At 35.5% G+C, this 25,374-nt stretch overlaps 2 protein-coding genes across 3 annotated transcripts in view; one reads left to right on the top strand and one right to left on the bottom strand.

Moving 5' to 3' along the window:
- Nucleotides 1-853: 853 nt before the first annotated feature.
- LOC123692558 (spermatogenesis-associated protein 6) lies at nucleotides 854-5,492 on the top strand. 2 transcript variants are annotated; one of them, XM_045637316.1, is made up of 7 exons: nucleotides 854-1,268; nucleotides 1,431-1,614; nucleotides 2,057-2,226; nucleotides 2,811-2,980; nucleotides 3,195-3,329; nucleotides 4,263-4,400; nucleotides 5,157-5,492. In XM_045637316.1, exons 1-7 carry the CDS (start codon nucleotides 1,224-1,226, stop codon nucleotides 5,344-5,346), a joined length of 1,032 nt encoding a protein of 343 aa, XP_045493272.1. In that variant the 5' UTR covers nucleotides 854-1,223; the 3' UTR covers nucleotides 5,347-5,492. The 2 variants fall into 2 exon arrangements, with proteins under 2 accessions (XP_045493272.1, XP_045493273.1); XM_045637317.1 differs by lacking the exon at nucleotides 4,263-4,400 and having other exon boundaries at nucleotides 863-1,268; nucleotides 5,157-5,486.
- Nucleotides 5,493-6,608: 1,116 nt separating this feature from the next.
- Nucleotides 6,609-25,374, bottom strand: part of LOC123692557 (ATP-binding cassette sub-family G member 8) — a 45,371-nt gene continuing 26,605 nt past the window's right edge. The window contains exons 2-18 of the mRNA XM_045637314.1: nucleotides 18,185-18,271; nucleotides 17,228-17,352; nucleotides 16,361-16,492; nucleotides 15,378-15,518; nucleotides 14,660-14,804; nucleotides 13,572-13,738; nucleotides 12,685-12,835; nucleotides 12,259-12,414; nucleotides 10,989-11,174; nucleotides 10,111-10,380; nucleotides 9,856-9,973; nucleotides 9,364-9,544; nucleotides 8,451-8,574; nucleotides 7,975-8,139; nucleotides 7,517-7,637; nucleotides 7,136-7,419; nucleotides 6,609-6,928 (exon numbers count right to left, since the gene is read on the bottom strand). Of these exons, the coding sequence (XP_045493270.1) occupies nucleotides 6,671-6,928; nucleotides 7,136-7,419; nucleotides 7,517-7,637; nucleotides 7,975-8,139; nucleotides 8,451-8,574; nucleotides 9,364-9,544; nucleotides 9,856-9,973; nucleotides 10,111-10,380; nucleotides 10,989-11,174; nucleotides 12,259-12,414; nucleotides 12,685-12,835; nucleotides 13,572-13,738; nucleotides 14,660-14,804; nucleotides 15,378-15,518; nucleotides 16,361-16,492; nucleotides 17,228-17,346 (2,718 nt within the window). The 5' untranslated portion in view covers nucleotides 17,347-17,352; nucleotides 18,185-18,271 and the 3' untranslated portion in view covers nucleotides 6,609-6,670. The remainder of the gene's footprint in view (nucleotides 6,929-7,135; nucleotides 7,420-7,516; nucleotides 7,638-7,974; nucleotides 8,140-8,450; nucleotides 8,575-9,363; nucleotides 9,545-9,855; nucleotides 9,974-10,110; nucleotides 10,381-10,988; nucleotides 11,175-12,258; nucleotides 12,415-12,684; nucleotides 12,836-13,571; nucleotides 13,739-14,659; nucleotides 14,805-15,377; nucleotides 15,519-16,360; nucleotides 16,493-17,227; nucleotides 17,353-18,184; nucleotides 18,272-25,374) is intronic.

Genomic DNA, 25,374 nt, shown 5'->3' with positions numbered 1-25,374 from the left:
GTTTTTTTTACTTGACGGACCCAGAAGGAGCGTAATGTGTTTGAGCCTTAGGTTTGAGCTGTATGTATGTATGTTTGTTTGTTCGTATGTTTGATTCTATGTGCGCCTCTGCAGTCTAAATGGCTTGACCGATTTCTATAAACTAATTCCAAATACATTTAAGTAAAATTTGACCTAGGTAGGGCATTTAAAATACTAATGTATTTTTGTCTTAAATTTACACGATGATGAATGAAACAACTTCGAACAAATCGCGGTATTTATTACTTTTTATTTTTTTGATTTTTATTCTATAGTATCAAGATTGCTTGCGTCGCAGTGTCAGTGTTGCTATATGAGCGACGGTGGCGCCCTCATTTTTTGTCATCTCTTTTGTGTCGCACTGTAACTATAATTCTCATTAAAAAAAAGATAATACATACATACAACTACAGAAACTAGAAATTATATAAAATATAGATATATACTTCTAAGTTCTAAATGTAAATACATTAAAGACATTATGTATGATATTGTTAAACTTACGACAGAAATTAGTAATTACTCTAAAATGCAGGAAAGTATATAAAATGGCAACACTCTAAGATAGAGCGAAAGGGCGTATTCAGAAAGAAAGCTTGAAACTTATAAGCGCTTATCGGTGATTGTCAGCGCTGGTAACTTGCGCAGGAAAATATATGAACATGACAAGCGCCGATAAGCGCTTATAAGTTTCAAGCTTTCTTTCTGAATACGCCCAAATATATTAAATTTTCCACAGAATATACTCTGAATATTTTATTCTGTGGGAATAGTTGTCATAGCAACCACACCAGAAAACATTTTTTTATAATCCTACTTGGTACCTACTACTTACTTGCTGACTACAGTAATTACATTTTTATCCTCGGAGCAATTAATTGGCTCGTTAGGTAATTGCTCCGAGTTTTTATAAGTGAAATCATTGCTTTCAATATAACAAATGGCAATTCAGTCTTTACAACTGCAAGTTTTGCAAACAAATGACAGATGAATGATAAGTTTCTGTCAAATTCAAATTTCAAATTTATTCATCGTAATGTTTTTGAAATATTAACTTAACTTTATAGCTTGATACTCAGAAAACAATCACAAATAATTCATATTTAATTTATCACTGATACTTAGTTAAATCACCAGTTCAAACGTCTACAATATGTGCGTGATAAAATAGGAAAACTATACGAGCGATATGACTCCCGAAAATGCCTAAAGTTATTGAATTAACTATTGAAATAGATGTTCAGAAGGTAAATAGATCATAATATATTCCTACACATATTGTAAATACTTCAAAGAAAATGATTATAAATAGTTATGAATCGATTCTGCTTTTGTATATAATTTGAACTAAGCGCGAACTAATATTTATATATATATTTATTTTATAATTTATTTTATATTTATTACAGGTATCATGTCCAGGAGTGTGGCTCTGCCAGGATGGCCGTGTTTCCCTCACAGTATTTGCATTGGGAACCAGTTATCAAACCTGTCTTTTGCCTCCTTTATTCCCCCTTATGTTTAGAGATGTGTTCTACTTTAGGAAGAGATTCCAAGAAAGTTGTGCACTTAACAATATCTGCTGTTTGTTAAGTAAGTAACATTTTTTTATTTATTAAGCTATTGCATAGCTTCTATCGCGGGCATATCTATTGAGCGTGGGGACCAAATCGATAAATTCCGTAACGAAAAAACCTCACGCTCCCCACTCCGACGGGCGGAGGTGTGGCTTGAAGGCATAGCATGCAATAGCTTTTTTATGTTTTTTTTAAATATTATTTTCAATATTCCAATTGCTGAAAATTTTTAATCACTATTAGGTAGAAACTACATTTCTGTCAAAAACACTGTCTAGAATAGAAAAATTCATATTAAAATGAACCTTTATAATTTTTATGTTTAATTATCAATCTATACAGAACCTGAGATTTTGATGTCTTCTTAAATCAAATTTAAATTATTATAATATTGTGTATGTAGATCATGAATATATTATGATAGCTAACTATTTACATGTAAATTTTACTTATTACAGAGGACGAAACAATATACTGTGAACTAGTGCAATGGTGTGAAGATTGTGCGAGAAACGAGTGTGTTATCCTTGCTCAATACCTTGGTGCTCTCAATGATGTTCTGTTCCCTCCAAATATGTGTTCAACGGATGGAGTTGATTTGCTCATGAGAAGGTCTAAGGACTTTCCGGTAATGTAATATGGTTGAAAATTAAATATGCTTTAGTTATTTGCTTTACTTCAACTCAAACTAAAATAAGCTCATACATTCAAGTCATTAAAATTTTGATATTTTCTGCCTTTTTCCGCTTAAGTCTTGCATACATACAACTAAATGAAATAGCTACTTGAACTAGTTACCTGTCTCAATAGATATGTGTTTAAACTCTTGATATAGTCTAAGATCCCACAACAGGATTAGTGTCTTCATAGTTTTTTTTCTCAGAAATTAACAAGTGAACGAAATGTTTTCCGAAAAATCGATTAGAAAATTTTTAATTAAAAATGCAATGCTTGTGGCCAAATTTGGACTGGCAACCTAGTCGACATATATTCTCCTAGTTATAAATATACATAGATTTTTAGTTTTAGCGAAAAACTATGAACACACTAATCCTGTTTACGAGTGACTAGATCTTGTACTAATAGTGTTTACTAGTGGTTAGCTTGATTTGTCGTTTTCCAAAAATATTTAGAATACAATCAATAAAGGTAATTACTAATTAGTGTTTACAGTCAAATTTATGAATAACCAACAATCATTATCATTTACAGGGTATTTTGTCACCTAAAATCGAAATTGCTACAAAAGTGAGAATAGATGAAGTATGGAACCAGGCTTGTAATTTATACAATACAACTAAGGTTAAGGCATGCAACTGCAATCCTATGGATGCAGAATTTGCTAGGCAGAAGCAGGTCTGTCATTCAGCCCAATATCATAGGTAAATATTTTTTTAAATACCTATAAATTAATTAATAATTAGTTTATTTAATGTTCATTTATTATTCGATCGTTCAATCGTTCGCTCGTTCATTCGTTCGTTCAATCGTTCATTCATTATTTTTCCGCAGTTACGTTATTTTTTTCGTTTTGAAAATTTGTTCTTGTTAGACTACATATTTTTGCTACCTTAACCATACCTACCAAATTTTCAGAATCAAATGCAATCAGAGCAGAAGAATGCCATCTAGATCCAGGTCTCGCTCAAGGGGATCTAGATCGAGATCGAGATCGTGTTGCAGTCTTGATGCGAATGATCCCTCAGTTTACGCGTCGTGCCGATGTCCCAAGTAAGTAATTCAGACAAAATAATATTTAAATTTATAATACATACAAAAAAAAAACAAGGGCTAATTGGGACGTGCTGTTTATCTGTTTTGTGGACACAAATAAAATGTCTTGTACATGTTCACAAATTTAGTGTACTATGATTAAACTAGCGTATAGTTTATTGTACACAGATTGTGTAATAAAACTACTAACATCCCGGATGCGATTTATCTATTTGATATTTGATAAATACATAAAACTCAATGCGTTCATCTTTGACTGACAACGCACGAACCTTTGCCATGTACGTGCGCATTTTATGTTTTTGTATTTCCATAGACACAATATAAGCGTCTTGGTATGTTCGGGATGCGCGAAGCTAGACTGTGAACACAGTTTGCGAAAAAACAAATCAAACAATTTTTACGCCGTATTCTTGTTCTTTTATAAAAGACTAGCTGTGCTCCGCGGTTTCACCCGCATTGTTGGTCGCTCCCCGCTTCTGTTGGCCTTAGCGTGATGATGTATAGCCAGCCTTCCTAGATAAATGGGCTATCTAACACCGAAAGAATTCTTCAAATCGGACCAGTATTTCCTGAGATTAGCGCGTTCAAACAAACTAATATAAGATAAGCATAGTACATCCTCATACTAAAATCGTCCCCAGTCCGATAAAGTCCTGCGTGTCCCGTGCGTACAATGTGGACACCAGTTATGTGTCTTATGTAATTTGTATGCATTGATATTAACACTAAGTACCTAAATTATAATTAAAAATAATGTGTGACCTGAGCACACGTGTCAGAAGTGAAACTTCTTTGGCAAGATTCAAAGATACCAAAATCGTCGCCTTATTCCATTACGTTACGATATTGCCATGACGCAAACTTGAAATTTTACTCTCAACGCGCCTAAAGAAGTTTCCTTTCAATAAATAATACAATCTTCCTTAGTCCTCTAAAGTCCCGCGTGTCCCTGTCCCAATGTCCCACGCCACGAAGACGCACGTGTCGCCAGTATAACGTATACAATGTGGACACAAGTGACGTGGTGTGGGGGGCCAATAGCAATAGAGATTGGGAGGACGCTCGGTAAATGAATGGGTTATTTGTTGTATGTTGAATGTTGATAGAAGTAGGAAATATACCACAAAAAACTTAAGACAGGATTTAACTTTAAGCGCGGGTTCTCTTTAATCTGGTTTTGTCGTATTTCACATAGACAAATTACTATTACAGTGACAGATCCCTGGTTTAAAGTAAGACTGTGTTTAAGTTGTTTTGTGGCTAGAACAATGGTGTTTATTGTATAATAAAGTGTTTAAGATGAGTTAAAAGTTAATTAGTGTTGTGTGGGTGAATAGCAATAGAGAATGACGCTCCGTTTTTGAATGGTACATAACTATCTTGTGAATAAAAAATAAAAGTGTCTCTAAAGTTACCTTAGAATAATTTTTTTCCCGTATATAATGTTAGTTAGTTATCTAGTTTCATTATTTTATGGTCGGACTGTATATGTAAATTATACCGTATTTGCCGTTTTCTAATAAATTTAGTAAGTTATCAGATGAAATACCAGTTTCTCTGTGTCAAATGTATCTACCGTAAATGCTATCTAGTTATTCATTTTCGACCTTACTAATAAAAAGTTAAATGGATCAATTTCTACCATTTTCTACCATAATATTGTCTGTGAGCTGTGTCCTGCTCTTGCTCATATGAAACGTCAATCATAAAAACGAGACCGGCTATTGCAATAACTAATCCATTGCAAAGTTAATGGGTAACATTTTATTAGTAAGACCGTTTATCTTGTCTAAATATAATGTACAATTCATTAATTTTCAGGCAATCCATGGATACTGAGATGAGACTGCCAAGTGATGAAAGGATTCAAAAGCTCTTACTCGAAAGCCGATATATTGATCACGACCAACAAAGTAAATGTTCAGATAAGAAGAAATATAGTTATAAAGTATCGCCTTGCTTGTGTGAAATTTGTAAACGGTACCATGAACTATTTCATTCTGACAGCTAATACCATAGAGTATAGACCATAGACAATCATAAATTTCTTTTATTATAAATCTTTGCTAATATTTAAAATCATTTTGTAGGACTTTTGATTCATTGTATACAAGTAATTGCAATAGTTAAAGACTGTTTTTTGTATTATTATAGAAAATTGTATATAGTTATGAATCATATTAATTTATTGTTATGTTATTTAATGAATTATTTTATTATTCTCTTAACTCGGCCGATCAATTGAAAGGAAAAATAAAGCACATATTAATATACGACTGTTTATTTTATTAGATGCAAATTCGAAATACAGAGGTAACGTAAAATTATTTTTTCTACATTATGGCTTCTTGTAAAATTTTATGATTAACATTATTAGAATTGAATAAGAGTACACTTGTATATTTTTTAATTTATAGGCATACATTGAGCATTTAAAGGCAGTGTATATTTAAAAAATATTCCTTTGCACATGCATTGAATAGCAAAATAAATCTTATAAAGAAACTACAGCATTAAAAAAACTTGTGATAATATTCAAGTAGACACCTTCAGAATTATTGTACAATTTTTATACACTTACTCTTTAATTATTATTATTAATAACTTACACACAATTTATTATGGACGGAAGACATTAATATATTCAGCCTTCATTATTATAATATTACATTGGTAGTACATTTTAACTAACATTTGTACATTGATTCTCACGCTAAATATAATATAATTGTATTAATTAGTAATACTACTAAGATATGTAGATACTTATACATAGAAATAATACACATTTTAAATTAATTCAATTATCTAGTACCAATCGGATTACAACACAAGAAAAACGTCTTGAAAATACTCTCATGTATATTTTTACTAATGTATTTTACTTCAAAAGTAAATTTCATTACAATAATTTACAATTCTTATCAGTTGTTAATTAATTAAAAAAACGATGATAACAATGCCAAATATTATGGATCAGGATCAATTTATCTAACTGGAGTACATACTTACTTACATATTTGTATATTAAAAATGATACATCATCATTATATATTCAATAATTTCAGAATATTTCCATAGACAACCATAGACTTATTCTTAGACAATATTATGACCATAACTAAAAATTAAAGATAACACAAATAAAAAATAGTACCAAATAGCACCACAAGATATAGGTGCACCATTTATTTGATTTTAGCATACATAACATAATCAGCATAAATATTTATTCTATGACACTGATGAGTAGACAGACGAATATGGATTCGAAGAAGAAAAAACTTCTAATATTTTCACTCCTAATGACAATTAAAAAAATCACTTCACAATCACTAAGGCGTATTAACAGTTACTTTGTGACCTTTCATCGAAGACCGTTCCTTCGTTTTCGCGTACCTAGTGCAATCGAGCACAAACGCAAAGATGGCGACTAGAGCGAAAACCGCATAGAATACTGCTAAAGCGATGAGGAAGCTGTCTTCGTTCTGTTCCCAAATCCTGTCCGACCGTAGGTAGTCGTAGTTGGACAAAACTTGAGTGCCGTTCGGTGGGGGACACGGCGATTGTACTATTATGTCTAAATGTTGCCTCTGAAATAAATAATAATATGTTTAGAAAAATCTTGGATAGTATTTCGATTAAAACACTGATCTATTTCTCTTTAATAATAAAGGCATTACTGATAAAATATACAGTTGATCCTAACGAGTTGAAAAAATTAATGTCAATTACTATTTAAACTTATTTTAAGTTTTAACATTTTAGACAAACTTCTTGTATCAACTACTTCTACCAACCTGTTTATTAGTACACCTCAGATCTTTACTAATACTGGTTCTCAAAGCGGTTTCACTAAGTTCCCGCCTTAATATTTCTGGCAACGCCCATCTTGACGGTGACACATATAGCAGCCATTTTGTATAAAAACTCATATCTTGGTCCTGGAGCATAACTCCATTAGCAAGAGTACTAAGGAGGAGACAGAACCCAGATATGATAGAAGCTGTCTTTTCCATTGGTATTATGAAGATTGCAGCTCGACAGACCATTTGTATGCAGATTAGATATAGCACCGTGTAGCCTGAAAAAAAGGGTTAATATATTAGTCTTGGTTAACCAACATTAAAAATAAGATACATAAGATACTTCATTTATAAATAAAAATTATATTGTGGTACCTAGATAAACGTAGAAGCCGTCGAACGACCCCGGCGCCTGCGCATACAAACCGGACATCGCGTAACTTGGCACCAAGTACGCGAGCCAGGTTAATATTGCTGACCACACTTCTAAGAATTGCTGAAAATAATAACATGTAACTTATAAAATAATAATTATGAATTACCGATATATTTCAGCGTAATGAAGAAGTTGATAGATACCTATAATAAGCAACTCAATAGAGCGTAAAATGCTTATGGTTAAAGTAGGTATGACTCGAAGGACCAATTCAATAATAAAAGCTACAAATATCAATAAAATTTACTAAGTTGAATTTAAACCTCAACCTCACGCTCCCCACTCCGACGGGCGGAGGTGTGGCTTGAAGGCATAGCATGCTTTACCACGGTATTCCCCGAGTGCCACACGTCGTTTTTTTTTCTACTAAGTTTACATAAAATAGTTTACAACTCACATCAAACAACACAAACACAGTCCGCGAGTACAGCCCGACAGCGATATCCCGCTCCACATATCGCCTGACGCCGGCCGCTTCCCGCGCGCTGAGCCACAGCAGCAGCGGCCACGCGCACACGCACATCACCGAGTAGTGGTAGCCGATGCGGTCGTTGTGGGTTAGCTAGAATATAAATAATTAATTAAAATTATTTTGAACGTGAAATCGGTACCATAGGAACGTAACAAAATGGTCTATATTGTCCATAAAAACGACAACAATTGAATTACATGGCATAATAATTGTTCAAGTATCGTGAATCCTTAAATAAAATTCTAGACATTTTCGTTAAATGCTACAACTTCTTATTACTTAATACCTGCTACTTGAATTTTGGAAATCTTAAGAAATGGCAACATGGAAAAAAAGTTTTTTATAAACCTAACTTACTATCTCAGTTTTCCTTAATTGACAGCATAATAGTAATAACTTACCTTAGGATCTGTACTCGGTAAATCCCAGAAGATAGTTCCAGTGACCAGCGACATGATGGCCGCTAGCAACACTCGAGTGATCACATTGGACAGTGTTGTCATTTGAGTGTACAGCATGCTCTTCCTGATAATATATATTTGGATTTGAAATAGGGATAAAATACAATCCATACTAATATTATAATGCGAAAGTAACTCTGTCTGTCTGTCTGTTACTCAATCACGCCTAAACTACTGAACCAATTTTCATGAAATTTTGTATGGAGATATTTTGATACCCGAGAAAGGACATAGGCTACTTTTTATCCCGGGAAAATGTCGCAATCCCGGAAATCCCACGGGAACGGGTATTATGCGGGTTTTTCTTTGACTGCGCGGGCGAAGCCGCGGGCGGAAACCTAGTTGTTTATAAAGGATAGCTGAATAATAAGTATCAATATTAATCTATGATTTAAGTTCTATTGCTGGCAATCTAACAAAAAAGATTTTGCAAACACGTCTGGTAGGGCTTGCGATACGACCAAGATTCGAGAATAGCGGTTGATAGATCGTCTAGTCACTAGTGAATTTAATTAATTAATTTATTTATTCATACATTAATTCTAGAATTCATTCAATAATTAACTCATTCATTCAACCTTCATTCATTCTTCAGTCATTCACTCATGTCATCACACGCTCACGAACACGCCCGCTAGCCTCTATATGCGATCGAAGGATTATAACATAGCGCGACCAATAGGCCGTCTAGTTTACTATATTATCATTCGTTCACTCATTCAGTCATTCCTTCATTTATTAATTCACTCATTCATTCAATCATTCACTCATTCGTTTAATCATTCACTCATGAATTCCGTCATCTTTTCATTCATTCTTCACTCATTCTTTCATTCACTCATCCAATACTCACTCCAGCAGCGCGAAGGCCTGCATCACCACATTGGGCGACGTGGCGGGCGCGGGCAGCGGCACGGGCGGCGGCGCGTCGGGCGCCGCGTGCGCCTGCGCGAACACGCCCGCTAGCGCCTCTATGCGACCGGACGACTCGAGCATTGCGGCCGCGGATAGGTCGTCTAGTGTTACTAGGTCCACTGCGAGAGAAGGTGTTAAAGTCACGTTTGATGGTCGGGATTTATATATGAACACCGGTAGTTTTTTTATTTGAAGTTGAAGTACAATTTATTTGAGAAATTCGTCGTCCAACGAAAAATATTCGATATTTCAATTTATTACACTGGAATTTTATATTACATACAATTTTTAATTTAAATAAAAATGAGAAGGTTGTGAATTAAGTTTTTTTTTGTCTGCAGTAGGATAAATAATCTGATAACTGATAAGTGTATTCAATTAAAATAAAATAAAGTTGGATAGAATACATTCAGCGCAAAATAGTACTTACAATAGTAATCCGAAGGGTTTTTGAAAGCAGGACAAGGATAGTCTATCGAAGCGAAATATGGCAACATATCTCTCCGGTAACCGCTGAACATTGTGCGACCCGCTGAGATTAGCACAACCTGGAATTTTAAGACATTGCCATAAAACGAAACTAAGGGAAACTTGAAATGCTCGTTCTATGTTTTTTCATTAAGAATATGTACATTATAGATAGATTCTTAGTAAATACCATGGTGTCATTATCAAAATTACCTACCTTAGTCAACATAGCAAAAATCTCATAGGTGGGTGGGTGTAACGACATGATGACCACACGGCCGGTGCTAGCCCAGTTCTTCAAATACTCCACAAGGAAGAACGTATCAAATATGTCCATTTCCTTAGTAGGCTGGTCTAAAATTAATACTGCCATGTCTAACAGGAGTTGGCACGCTACGTTTAACCGTCGGATCTCTGAGCGTGTGAGACGGGATACGTTTGTGTCTCTCACTTGTTCTAGTCCTAATTCGTCGATTAGGAGGTTTATCTGAAATAAGAGAAAATTTTTATTTTAAAATGAAATGTAAAGTTAAAGAAAAATTTAACAGTGTTTCAAAAGTTTTGGAAATTTTGGAATCCACACGCTTGGTCAAAGATAGGTTTTGAGGTTTAACCGATGAATTGGCATTTGTATATAATTTATCTACTGTATATAATGCATTGTTGATTGCTTCTTCTTCGATCATAGGTAATGCTTCTTCGATACTGGAAGAGATCGATCTATTATTGGTGAAGTTATGAACGTTCGCCAAGCATGTGGATGGTTGTTTGTGTTGGGCGATTGTGGTTGGTGTTTGGGACTTCGTTTGCTGTTTGCGGTGTTTGTGACAAACAGCCAGCGTGTGGATGTAGCATAAGGCTGGTTGCAGAGCTTGACCTACCATCAGTGCGTACGTCAGTCGCGCTTGTCATATGTATGGAAATTCATAAAACCGTTCATAGCTAGACCGACCATACGCACGCGTATTGTCATGCGAATTAGTGTCATAGTCATACACATTGTTGATGCGTATCGTCAGGACCGACGGTACGCACTAACGGTCGGTCAAGCTCTGCAACCAGCCTAACACGTATACACGTATACACCGCACTCACCCGATCCCGCTCGTCCATCTTCACGTGCGCCTGTCGGGGCGTGCGCAGCGCGGCGTGGAACCGCAGCGTGTGCTCCACCGACATGGCGGGGCTCAGCGATGTGTCGCGACGCACGTACGCCGCGACCTTGCGAAGCGTGCGCGAGGATACTGGCTGTCCATTGAGGATTATGTCGCCGGATAACTTCTGTTATGGGATTAACGATTTGTTATTACTGGTTAAATAGACCTTAACACACTATACACTATATAGGTGTCTACCTATGCAGTATGCATGACAATCGCCTCGTCGTCAAAAAAGCGAAACGGCTTTGTAATGTGCTAAGTCTATTCGATCGCTCATAAAATTCTCTGTTTATTACACGCGTAGGCAGAGTTTTAGTTAAATGTACCTTATAGTTTATGTATGTTCGATCTGTCAAAAACTTTCGATTCGACAGAACACAAAACGTGAAGATGAATAACGTAACCTTCTGAATAGTAATTAACAAGATCTAAATAAACTCTTACTTATCCAACCAAATTCATTGTTAGGCCAAATGTCGGCGGGCACAACAATGCAAATGGGTGTCTTACAAGGTTCAATGTTAGGTCCGTTTTTATTTTTAATATATGTATATGTTAATCATTTGCAATTTTATATTTATCCGACCAGCTATATTGCATTATTGTAAAATTTTATAAAATTTGGATTTTCCTACTACAAATAATTTCCAGTAAACATGACCACTACAGAGATAATATCCAAAAAAATACGTGTGGCACTCGGGGACTGCCGCGGTAAAGCTATTAGGTACATATGCATGCTTTGCCTTCAAGCCACACCTCCGCCCGTCGGAATGGGGAGCGTGAGATTTTTCGTTACGCAATTTCTGGATTCGGTCCCCGCGCTCAAGGCCCGCGATAGAAGCTATGCAATAGCTTAATAATTATTGTTAACAGAGAGTTTTGCTTGATAATTGAATGTGATTATGTATCTAATTGTTTATTGTACTAACTTCAATCAAAATAGAGTATAAAATGAAAATTAAACGGTGTCGCATAAGGTTCAATGTTAGGTCCGTTTTATTTTTGATACATGTTAATCATTAACTTTTTTTTTAAGCCGATCAGTGAGATTGTATTATGTATTAAAAAAAATTAAGTTCAGGTTTTTCATATAACTCTTAAAGCAGAAATAGCGAGTACAAACGTTTTTCCGCAAACGTGCTAATAAACCAGTGCTAGAAACAATATGATAAAAAATTAATAACAATTAACAAGTCTCATACCTTTCTAGCGCCAGCTAGAACATCTAACAGACCCGTGGCTTCCTGTTGCGAGGTTGCCAGAACTGCTAAAATCTCACCAGATTTTACCTCAAAACTCAAACCAGACACTAAAAGCGTTGATTTGTTCTCAGGTGACGTTATTTCTAGACTGTTTACCTGAAATGGAAATTAATTTTATGTACCAAAAATAGTAAATAATAAATAATATTCTATAAGCTTCAAGATCTACTTGATTAGCCATAATAATTATTGCTCCTTTAATAAAAAAGGCAGTTCCAAATCAAATAAGTTTATTTTAAGATAAATAATGACATTTGACTGTGCATTTGACCGAACAATCGATCGGAGTTTCTGAAAAAAACTGACTCTGACAATTTAAGTTCGTTAAAATATAAATATCTTGTTATTATTTAAAACTTAACTTACATAATAATTAGGATAGATATACGCTGAATGGGTGTACCCATCGAGCTGATCTCCAGGTCTCAACGTGGAATGTTTCCTAGACTGGGCGAGAGACATGTGACTGCCGGCTTTGGACATGCGACCGCCCAAGTGTGAGGATGGCATCATGTAGCTGAAAAGATTTAATTTGTTTATGAAAATCATGAATGTTTTACCGTAGGTACCTAATACTAAATATAAATAGGTATTCTTTAATGAATGTTTCTTTGTTGCTAGCAAAGAAAATCATAAAGGGTCGGTGAAGGTATTTAGTTACTCGGATACTAATAAATATGATTCTTTAGATAAAGTAAATAAGGTCATAGCCATTTAGGAAAATCGTATTCTGGTAACGATTAGTAGGTACCTTAAATGCATTTCGGATTGAATTAACCATAAATCTTGAATAATTTTATATTGATTATCTCCTTTTGTTAAATATACTTGTTTTTTTTTCATTTTTATTTATTAACAGTCCAGTAGAATAATTTTCACGTTATTATTATCACGACTTTCTTGAACTTGCGTCTACATCTCTACTAATATTATACCTAAAGCTGAAGTTTGTTTGTTTGAACGCGCTAATCTTAAGATCTACTGCAGGTCCGCTTTGAAAAATTCTTTCAGTGTTGAATAGCCCATTTATCGAGGAAGGCTATATATATCATTATGCTAAAACCAACAGAAGCGGAGCCACGCGGGTGAAACCGCGGAGCGCAGCTACGAAGTGCGTTAAAGGTCTCGCTCACCGACCTGTGCTGCGAGCCCCCCGGCGACTGTATACCAGCTTTGTGCATCGCTACTGATCTACATACATTACTATCCAATACCCTGTACCCACAATATCCCATACAATGTACCGAACCAACCTCTGGTGGTCGTCCGCAAACTCAGCGACGCTGGTCCGGCGGTGCGAGCGGTGCGTGCGCGCGTCGATGCCCAGCAGGTTGGCCTCGCTCACCGACTTGTGCCGCGAGCCCCACTGCGACTGTATGCCCGCTTGGTGCATCGCGACTAATGGCACGCCTGTTGCATGCTGGAATATTGATTTTTTGAGTATTTTTAAGAAAATAAATTTTAACCACAGATTTTAAATGCATTTTTGAAGTGAAACTTCTTTATCGGGGTTGGAAATAAATTTAATGTAACATTTTTTCGTTACGCGTGATATTTTTCCGTTACGCGCCATCTTTTTTATCCCTACCACGCGTGATTCGACGTATTTATATATGCTTTATGTATATATGTATGTGTGTATGTATGTTTTTATTTATAATAATTTTTATGTACTTATGTATGTGTATGTTTATGTAGGTATATTGTTTTTTTGAATTTGTTTTTTAATTACTAATCTAATACAGCTTTACCACCACCCTCTGTCATGATTTTATGTTTTTCATCTTGTGTTTGGTTGCCTGGAAGAGATGGCTACTAAAGCCATAAGGCCGCCATTTGTGCATGTCTCTCTTCTGTATATGTATGTCTTTTCCTGTTTGTAATGGTGTACAATAAAGCGTTTTCATTCATTCATTCATTCATTCATTTATGTAAAGTTGCATAAAGTAATTTTTTTTTAAATAACATCATAAAGAAGTTTCGCTTCTTACGTGTGTACACTAGTACACGCACACATTTTTTTTCTCTCCTTCTTAAAGAAACCCATAAAATCATAAAATCGTATATTTAGACTGAAAATAGATCTGCGTCACTTTGAAAACAGTTTAAATGGAAAAAATAGAACGGTGATTGGTGAATGATAGAGTTTTGTAGATAAAGCTCGTAATTAAAAAAATAATAAAAAAGTGTTACAAGAAAACTAACGATATTGTATCAACATAATATAATCTTAGCGAATTCGTAAATTCTTTAACAAAATTACTACGTATTAAAACTTTCTATGATAGGCATTATAGGTAGTTGTGCAAATAAAATATTTTCGCAATAAGATTATTCTTACTTGGTACGACTGTTGCATGTTTTGCATCCTGAAGTCAGGATCGGAGCGATATTTCCGATTGTACTTGTAATTTGTTGAGGTTTCATTGTCTGAACTATCGTAGCCTGATGATGTTTCTCGAACACCTCTGCTTTGGCGCTGGATCCTTAATTCATAGTACATTCTTATTTTTCATAGTTCATTTTAGTTTAACCACAAAAATATAACAAAAAAGGTATTGTGACAAATCCGAAAATGGTCTAAAAAAAGCTTAAATATATTTATTACCTTTTATGATCTAGGAACCAATTTAGATTACTTATTCATATTCATGATTGTTTCTTTATTACTATAAATCGGTTGAAATGAATGAATCTAGACATAATATAGAGGTCACGATGTATCTGCCATAGATGGCTTTGCGTTGCCTTTCTCGCATCACTTATTGAGAGATCATCTTGTGAAATTGATTGGTATTGTTATCTGAGTTTCTGAAGCATTTATCCATATTGGAAGATGTGCTTTATTAAAAAAATATTATATACGTATTTTTATCTTAAAAAAACAAATTTAATACAGCCAGAAGACTTAGTTTGGTAGTTTTATGGATTATATTTGGCCTCGGAAATTAATTCACATTTATATTTACGTAGCCTCATTTTTAATCTTAATTCTGTTGATCTCAAGAGCTAATCTCGCGAAATAGAGATAAGATTAAATTAGAAAAATAAATACAAACCTAGGCACTGACTTCATACCACTTCCTATAGAAGTCTTTGGTTTAGGCGTCCCGGATCTCTGCGACCCATTGTGGTTCGGCGGGAACACGCGTGGCAAACCGAATTTGAGGTATGTGTACATGTTGGAGCCCAATGCTGATCTGGAAAAGGAACAGTGAAATAGATATTTAAATGATTTGGGATAGATAAAGAATTTTCTTAAAGTTATCCTACTAATATTATAAATGCAAAAGTTTGTTTGTTACTTCTTCACGCAAAAACTACTGAACCGATTTTCGTGAAATTTCGCACACACAGAGATGCTTAATAAAAACACGATCATCTTGCAATTATTATATATCTACTTATACCTGTTTCCCAATTCATACTTTGAGAAAACTGGTATACCTAATCTTTAAATCATTTCGACGTAAAACGATAATACTAATTGACACACGTATTACAAATGCGTGCACACAATATAGAAAGAAACACAATATAGAAAGAATCACAATGTGTTTTGCCTAGTTTAATCATAACAATGCGTATTTACAAATACACAATAGAATACATTTCATTTTATGTAGTTACTTATATCTAGTAATAAAACGGCTCTGTTTCGACTTCAACTACTTAATGTCTAAGCAAAGCGCAATAAGATAATTTATTTAAACCTTAATAATTATACATATTGTACTATACATTTAATTTGTAATGTTGTTATACCTAATAGTTTTATGATCATAAGCATGGTTATAAATCAAAATTTAAACCCCAGTTAACGTTGTAGTAAAATCCGTTCACGATAATATTAAAACGTCACCTTGTACACTGTAAAATACAGGCAATTAGAATACATTTTTGAAATGGTAGTTTAAATACGTTAGTCAACGAATAAGTTTAAACCAAGGATTGAAAAATCGGCCCTAAGTGTATTAAACGAATCGCTTATCCCGTAATCAATTTAATAGGTACATTTTACTACAAAAAAATCGGCCCTTACTTGGGTCCATATCTCGGGTGGGATAATATCGACTGCACAGTTGTATCACGAAGCTGGAAGTTTCCATATGGCAGGGGGCTTTTATCGGTGCTGCCCAAAGCACTGTCTGTGAAGTCGGAATTTAAATTTTGCCTGCAACATAATAACATCATAATTAAAATTATATCTTTTGCATCTTTATTAGAATAATTTAAGGTAACGTTTATTGATCCAAAAGCTAGTGCTATTTTTTTTCTTCAAAATATGGAAGTTAGCATAACATTTATAGCTTAAAAAAATATATCGTTCTGTTTTAAGTAAGACATCCTCATGAAATTGGAAATTCTCTTAAATTTCAAGCAAAGAGCAAGAAAACAATTACATTTTGTAAAAGAAGCTGTTTGTAACTACTACTTATGATATATTTACTATTTGATCACTAAGTAAGTAGAGCAAGTTCAAGAGGTGATTAGGCAGCAAGGCTATTTCTGGGTGTCTGGGTTAGATTAACATTACTTTCAAAATTCTTAAAATATTATTATCAATAAGTACTTATATGAAAAAGTAAACATCTTTGTTTTTGTAAACAAAGGCGTTTACACCATGTTTTATTCTATTGACTAAAAGCTTACTAGATTTATTTGTAGTTACACAACAATCAAAACACATAAAATCTATAAAGAAACGTATCAAGAATACTAAAGCTTAACAAACTTCACATCTTACGCTAATATGCTAATATACATCTATTTGAAAAATAACTGTGTCTGGAATTTTATAAGTATTTTTTAGGTACTCAGTGTATGCAAAACTATAACCTCCTTTGAGCTTGGCATACCACCATACAGTGGGACACCCTGTTCCTGTATAATTTATACAAATAGTTACCTGTAAATGGACCAGGCGTGCAAATCCTCCGAGTGCATGCCGCGAGGGTCATGCATCAGAGGGTGAGAGGGCACCGAATAGCGCCTCTCGCCTCCCAAGCCCAGCGCTGACTGCGACATTGCTCACTGTTGTTAACAAATATACTTATAAAGTTACACATTAGAAAAACAATGAAATAAATATTAATTTACTATCTATGGTTTTCGTTTCACTGCTCTTATGAGTCCACTGTTATTACAAAAAATATAGATTAGAGGGTTAAAACCGCAATTGCTGAAGTAACTTGAAGAAGTAATATGCTTTGTACGTATCGGGAAACATACATTGGACAAATCCGCATCACGTATATATGTATTATGAAATCAACGCGCATTGTGCAGGGAACTTTATAAATTATTATGTTTCAAAATATTACATACCGAATATTATATTAAAAGAGTAGGAAGGTACAAATTACATGTCTTAAATTTGCAATAAGGTAAAGCGTTGTAAATGATATGATGGACAGTAAATATTTGTAATTACATGAATGCTTGAAAACCTCTACAAATGACTCCTAAATCTATACGACAAATTAATTAATTGTATTACTCTAATGCACCTATTAGTTCATTATGCTTCATAAATCATAATACTTAATTAACATTGAATTATGAATTAATGTTCGAGTCAGTTTTGAACATTTTATTTGATTCTGAATGATTAACACATATAATAATTATTAAATCAATTAAGAAAAAGTAAAGAGTCGATTACAAAAGTGCTAATATAAATCTATTAGTATATATGTATATTAAAAAATTATGAGGTCCATGCAATAGAGAGTTCTTATATAAAGTGTAGAGGCACAGTAAGATTATTCAAAATATGTGTATTAAATATTAAAATAGTAAGTGTAAGCTGTTCTTATCTTAATTTAATTTCATACTGATTAACATAATGTACTTAAATAGTTACCACTGTCATCCCAAGGTATTGATGCTGGAATCCTTGTGTCTGTCGGTCGTCATAATCCACATTCTACCTTATATTATTCACAGCATTCTGTAACAATAGAAAGGTATATTAGTGGGTGATTCTACATGGAAGTATCAAGTAATTAGAAATAAAATTTATAAAACAATGCTTTTTATCATAATTATTATGTAATAAGTGAAGTCCCATGTCCCCTAGTGGGGTAAGGGGCAGATGCAATATACATCTATTTCACTGATCGATTTTCTTTAGGGACAAGTAAGTGATCAGCCTTTTGTGTCCTACCAGACCGAGACATTTTTTTCTTCGTCTCCACCGGGAATCGAATTCAGGACCCCTCGGTGTAATACTCCCGCGTTAACCACTGTACCAAGGAAGTGGTCGAAGGTGCAACATAATCATATCTTTGCTTTTTCAAATGCTTTTTTTTTATACGCAATTTACTTTCATTCTATTTTTTGAACATACATATACATACTTATGTAAATAAGTAGTAGAAAAGTAACGACTTTCCAAATTAAAATCCATCCGTTTCTATGGATTTAGAATTACACAAATTGTAAGCCTCTCCCTGACCCACTTATCTACATCCTATTTGACGAAAGTCCGTCTGGCAAATCGGATGTGTTGTCAATCTGTCTGTGACCATCGGTACATAGCAAGTACATGCGTGATGCGTGTCACACGTGGTATTCAATCCCATTGTTATTTATACGATGTTGCGTAAACAGCACGACAATGCAGGAATTCGAAAAATAATTATTGCTGAACGTGAACCTCCCATATAGGTTCGTTGTTTTATAGGGAGAGAAAAAAAAGAGCGCGTACCAAAATCGTCGCCTCACTGTCACTCCATGACGTGACGGTAATGCCATGACGCGGCCTTGAAATTTGACTCTCAACGCACCAAAGAAGTTTCTCTTCAAAATCTTAAAGTGCGACCAATTTTACAAATAAGTAAATAAGTAAGTTAATGACTTGTATCTATTCTTTTGCATTCTTATATTTCATTAATGCTTACATGTTCCTTAGGTATCATTACGTCATCTAATCTAAAAAATACACATCTAATGACTTCACCGAATGAATGCGTATAACGATCAGCAATCAATAACTTCGCAAGACGCCTTGAACTAGACATTTTTCGAGATCAAGTGTGTGAGAAAAGTCATTCTTTGTTTATAATACACCTGTGATAATGTCACTCAGAATATGAAATCATCATGTTTGATGTTATATTGCTTCAACGACGCAGAGTACGCAATGCGAATAAAAAAGAAATAAACATTTTTATGTACCTAGTTTAGAATAGGCTCTGTAACGATGTGTTTCGTAATGTAGTATAAAATACGTAGAGTAGACATTTATAGGCAGGTTGCGGATAGTAAGCACTATCTTTATTACAATGTTGCATTATATTTCATTTTATATTCATACTTTGCGGAGTATCTTGTTGTAATTCTAGAGTCGATCTCTTCAATAAACTATAAACAACCTAAGTCTTAAATCCAAAACCGTAAACTTGAATATTTTTATAGGACTCTTGCTTTAGCTGATTTTTGGTGTCGTCTTGTGAGAATTTATTTAAAATCAATCTTCTTTTCAGCGGAATCCTATAATAAAAATGTGTCAAAGTATTTTTGGCAAGTTATCTGAAATGTTATATGAATACCGTAATAGATGAAATATTGGCACATTGCTTATTGATAAAATTATATGCCTCGCTTAAATTGGTATTGAAACATAAAAGGAACAGTCCTAGATCCGGTTTAGGAATCTTAGTTGGCTGCTCTTCAAATAAAAAGTAAAAACTCTATGTAAAATCATATACTAGCCACTTTTTATAAGTGTAGGTAGGTAATTGGATTCAGATTTTTTTCCTGTATCACTAAAAGGATAATGCTATTACCATTGCCAGATCAGGATTAAAAACTGCTTCCATAATCTGTTCACATTAATTCCGATTATGGTATTTAGAAAAAAAAAGGTTTTATAAAAATTGTTACGATGCAATTTTTAAATAAGTTTAGATACCTATCGGTTCGATTTCGAATTTTCTTGTGTTATATAAAGGTCTGCAACATGTGGAAAATTGAAGAATTATTTTTTTTCTATGAAGCATCGTTGTTGTATTGTTTTTTCTGTGGTTTTTTCTTTGTCTTCTCAACATTATAGAAGAAATCACAAATACTCCATCACGCATAAATTCAATGAACTCTCCAATATCCGATTCTTATATTATAGCCTTAAATTAAATATACTTAAACCTTAAAAAAAAAATTGTAAATAAATGCGCATAGATATGACCAAGAACTAGTATTAAACAGCATGACTAAACCTTCGTATAATTCAAATCGTACCTATATGGTATGCTTACTAGTCACTTCGGCACTAGTTTTAAACCGGCTCTCCAATCCGTATTACCACAGACTAATAATAATATACTACGTTTAGGGCGTATTCAGAAAGAAAGCTTGAAACTTATAAGCGCTTATCGGCGCTTGTCAACGGTAGTTCGATGAAGCAGACCAAAACAAATTTTATATGGCACCTGACAAGCGCCGATAAGCGCTTATAAGCGCTTATAAGTTTCAAGCTTTCTTTCTGAATACGCCCTATACAAGTATTACGTATGTATATTTAATTTATTTGCAAAAAGTCATTACATTTTGGAAGTCACTTGCAGACCCTCACCTCAATCGATTACCGGTAACTATAAGTTCAGGTTTTATCTATTTGCGTGTTAATTTATGGTAATTATGCAAAGTTGTTCATGTTGTTATGATGACAACTCGTCATATGCACGATATATGACAATTGTTGATAGCGATGTTAAATATTAATGACTTGGCTCGTTAAATAAGGTTTTAGCATCCATTTCAATACTGCTTAGAAGCTTGTATGCAAGTGCAAATAGCAAGGTTTGCCTACTGAACATCAAATAATATACAATAATATAGATATAGGTTCTTATACCACATAATTGAGAAGTTAGGTAGAGCACATAATTATATTGAACGCGTAATAAAATTACCACACACTATAAATGTAATAACTAATCTTTACTATAATTACCCTTATAAACATATTATAACTATTCCTGCCCCCCTAGCCAAGTAGGCTAGGGGGGCTGATAGTTATGTGAATTAAGAAGAAAGGTGAATCACTTTAGTATCTATTTTATTACCTACTAGAGGTCCGCCCCGGCATCGCCCGTGGTACATATTTCGCAATAAAAAGTAGCCTATGTCCGTTCTCGGGTATCAAAATATCTCCATACCAAATTTCATGCAAATCGGTTCAGTAGATTAGGCGTGATTGAGTAACAGACAGACAGACAGAGTTACTTTCGCATTTATAATATTAGTATGGATTAGTAAGGATGTATGACAAGGGACTCTTCAAATAATTATTAAATGATTAAAATACTTCTCATCAATAAATTAGCAAATTTCTTGGTGGCATTTATAATTTATTCGCTTAGATCATTACTTTTATTCGTGAAAGTAATTTAAATTAACTATTTTGCATAAATCGGAATTACATATTACATAAAAAGTATCTAATTTATACAAATAGCGTAAGTGATAAGAATAATGTGAAAACTAAAAAGATACATCCCACCAAAAACATTTTCATGTAAAATGTTGCCAAGACGAGCCCATATGACTCGCACTGTCAAAAAGTTATCAGATCTCATGTAGAGCGAAGCTTCTAACACTACACGCCCTAACTCTACAAGGCCTAACTTCACAAACTCTACACCTTAGTCAAAATATGTGGCTTGGCCATTTCGCTACATTCACATCGGCGTAAGGTGAAAAATTAATTCACTGTGCATTACTTTTGTGTTATACAATAGTTCGTGTAGTAACGAACGGCCAAGCCACATATTTTGACTAAGGTGTAGAGTTTGTGAAGTTAGGCCTTGTAGAGTTAGGGCGTGTAGTGTTAGAAGCTTCGCTCTTCATGAGATCTGATAACTTTTTGACAGTGCGAGTCATATGGGCTCGTCTTGGCAACATTTTACATGAAAATGTTTTTGGTGGGATTTCATTTCTTTTTGTAAGTTAACAAGGATTACCTATACATATATATATCTAGGGGAACCAAGTTTTAGATTATTAGATTAGACCTCTAGCGTCATCAAAATTTAATTTAAAATTACAGGTCTCATACAAACTCCCATCCCCTAGTTTAAGGGGTTGGGGGATGAAAGTTACAAGTTTTATAATTTTTTTGTTGTTTGTGTGCTAATACTAGCTTACAAACAAAATTTCAGCTTTCTAGGACATTAGGAAATACCTTAAGAATTTTGATGATCATCAGTGAGTCAGTGACGAAATTAGCGTTTTTAAAGTGAAACTTTTATTACATCGCCTCAAACTTTTTGGTCTGTGTAGCGCATGTCGCGTGTATCGCGGCAACCGAGTAGGTATTACCTACTCGGCACGCGACATGCGCTACACAAAGCAGTGTTCCGAACCGTTCGAACAATTTCATTTTACCGGGGTTTCATAAAACCACACCCTTGGATATGTCGCCATGACCTCACCTTCACCGAGTAGGCCGAGTAGGTAGACCATACCTATTACCGAGTAGACCAAGTAGACTGCACCTTCGAGTAGACCAAACCTATTACCGAGTAGACGAAGTAGACCGCTCCTTCGAGTAAACCAAACCTATTACCGAGTAGACCAATTAGACCGCACCTTCGAGTAGACCAAACCTATTACCGAGTAGACCAAGTAGACCGCACCTTCACCGATTAGTCCAAGTAGACCATACCTATTACCGAGTCGACCAAGTAGACCACACCTTCGAGTAGACTAATCCTATTACCGAGTAGACCAAGTAGACCAATCCTATTATCGAATAGACCAAGTAGACCACATCAATTTCCGAGTAGACCAAGTAGACTGCACCTTCACAGAGAAGACCAAGTAGACCGCACCTTCACCGAGTAGACTAATCCTATTACCGAGTAGACCAAGTAGACCAATCCTATTATCGAATAGACCAAGTAGACCACATCAATTTCCGAGTAGACCAAGTAGACTGCACCTTCACAGAGAAGACCAAGTAGACCGCACCTTCACCGAGTAGACCAAGTAGACCGTACCTTCACCGAGTAGACCAAGTAGACCACACCAATTTCCGAGTAGACTACATCAATTTCCGAGTAGACCAAGTAGACCGCACCTTCGAGTAGACCAAACCTATTACCGAGTAGACCAAGTAGACCGCACTTTCACCGATTAGTCCAAGTAGACCAATCCTATTATCGAATAGACCAAGTAGACCACATCAATTTCCGAGTAGACCAAGTAGACCGCACCTTCACCGAGTAGACCAAGTATACCACACCAATAGACCACATCAATTTCCGAGTAGACCAAGTAGACCGCACCTTCACCGAGTAGACCAAGTATACCACACCAAATTCCGAGTAGACCAAGTATACCACACCAAATTCCGAGTAGAACAAGTAGACCGCACCTTCACAGAGAAGACCAAGTAGACCGCACTTTCACCGAGTAGACCAAGTAGACCGTGCCTTCACCGAGTAGACCAAGTAGACCACACCAATTTCCGAGTAGACTACATCAATTTCCGAGTAGACCGCACATTCGAGTAGACCAAACCTATTACCGAGTAGACCAAGTAGACCGTACATTCGAGGAGACCAAACCTATGACCGAGTAGACCAATTAGACCGCTCCTTTGAGTAGACCATACCTAGATTACCAAGTAGACCAAGTAGACCACACCTTCGAGTAGACCAAACCTATTACCGAGTAGACCAAGTAGACCGCACCGATTAGTCCAAGTAGACCAATCCTATTATCGAATAGACCAAGTAGACCACATCAATTTCCGAGTAGACCAAGTAGACCGCACCTTCGAGTAGACCAAACCTATTACCGAGTAGACCAAGTAGACCGCACCGATTAGTCCAAGTAGACCAATCCTATTATCGAATAGACCAAGTAGACCACATCAATTTCCGAGTAGACCAAGTAGACCGCACCTTCACCGAGTAGACCAAGTATACCACACCAAATTCCGAGTAGACCAAGTATACCACACCAAATTCCGAGTAGAACAAGTAGATCGCACTTTCATAGAGAAGACCAAGTAGACCGCACCTTCACCGAGTAGACCAAGTAGACCGTACCTTCACCGAGTAGACCAAGTAGACCACACCAATTTCCGAGTAGACTACATCAATTTCCGAGTAGAACAAGTTGACCGCACTTTCACAGAGAAGACCAAGTAGACCGCACCCTCACCGAATAAACCAAGTAGACCATACCTTCACCGAGTAGACCAAGTAGACCACACCAATTTCCGAGTAGACTACATCAATTTCCGAGTAGACCAAGTAGACCGCACATTCGAGTAGACCAAACCTATTACCGAGTAGACCAAGTAGACCGTACATTCGAGTAGACCATACCTATTGGCTATTACCGAGTAGACCAAGTAGACCGCACCTAGATTACCAAGTAGACCAAGTAGACCGCACCTTCGAGTAGACCAAACCTATTACCGAGTAGAACAAGTAGATCGCACATTCGAGTAGACCAAACCTATTACCGAGTAGACCAATTAGACCGCTCCTTCGAGTAGACCATACCTATTACCAAATAGACCAAGTAGACCGCACCTTCGAGTAGACCAAACCTATTACCGAGTAGACCAAGTAGACAGCACCTTCGAGTAGACCAAACCTATTACCGAGTAGACCAAGTAGACCGCACATTCGAGTAGACCAAACCTTTTACCGAGTAGACCAATTAGACCGCTCCTTCGAGTAGACCATACCTATTACCAAATAGACCAAGTAGACCGCACCTTCGAGTAGACCAAACCTATTACCGAGTAGACCAAGTATACCACACCAAATTCCGAGTAGAACAAGTAGACCGTACCTTCACAGAGAAGACCAAGTAGACCGCACCTTCACCGAGTAGACCAAGTAGACCGTACCTTCACCGAGTAGACCAAGTAGACCACTCACCACACCAATTTCCGAGTAGACTACATCAATTTCCGAGTAGACCAAGTAGACCGCACATTCGAGTAGACCAAACCTATTACCGAGTAGACCAAGTAGACCGCACCTTCGAGTAGACCAAACCTATTACCGAGTAGACCAAGTAGACCGC

Source organism: Colias croceus, chromosome 6, assembly GCF_905220415.1.
Source record: "Colias croceus chromosome 6, ilColCroc2.1".
Taxonomy (NCBI): Eukaryota; Metazoa; Arthropoda; class Insecta; order Lepidoptera; family Pieridae; genus Colias; species Colias croceus.
This window is presented reverse-complemented; position numbering and strand designations above follow the sequence as displayed.

Coding starts and splice junctions, on each gene's coding strand:
- LOC123692558 (XM_045637316.1), top strand. CDS start 1,224: ATGCCTAAAGTTATTGAATTAACTATTGAAATAGATGTTCAGAAG. Junction 1,269..1,430: donor TTGAAATAGATGTTCAGAAG/GTAAATAGATCA, acceptor TATTTATTACAG/GTATCATGTCCAGGAGTGTG. Junction 1,615..2,056: donor CAATATCTGCTGTTTGTTAA/GTAAGTAACATT, acceptor TACTTATTACAG/AGGACGAAACAATATACTGT.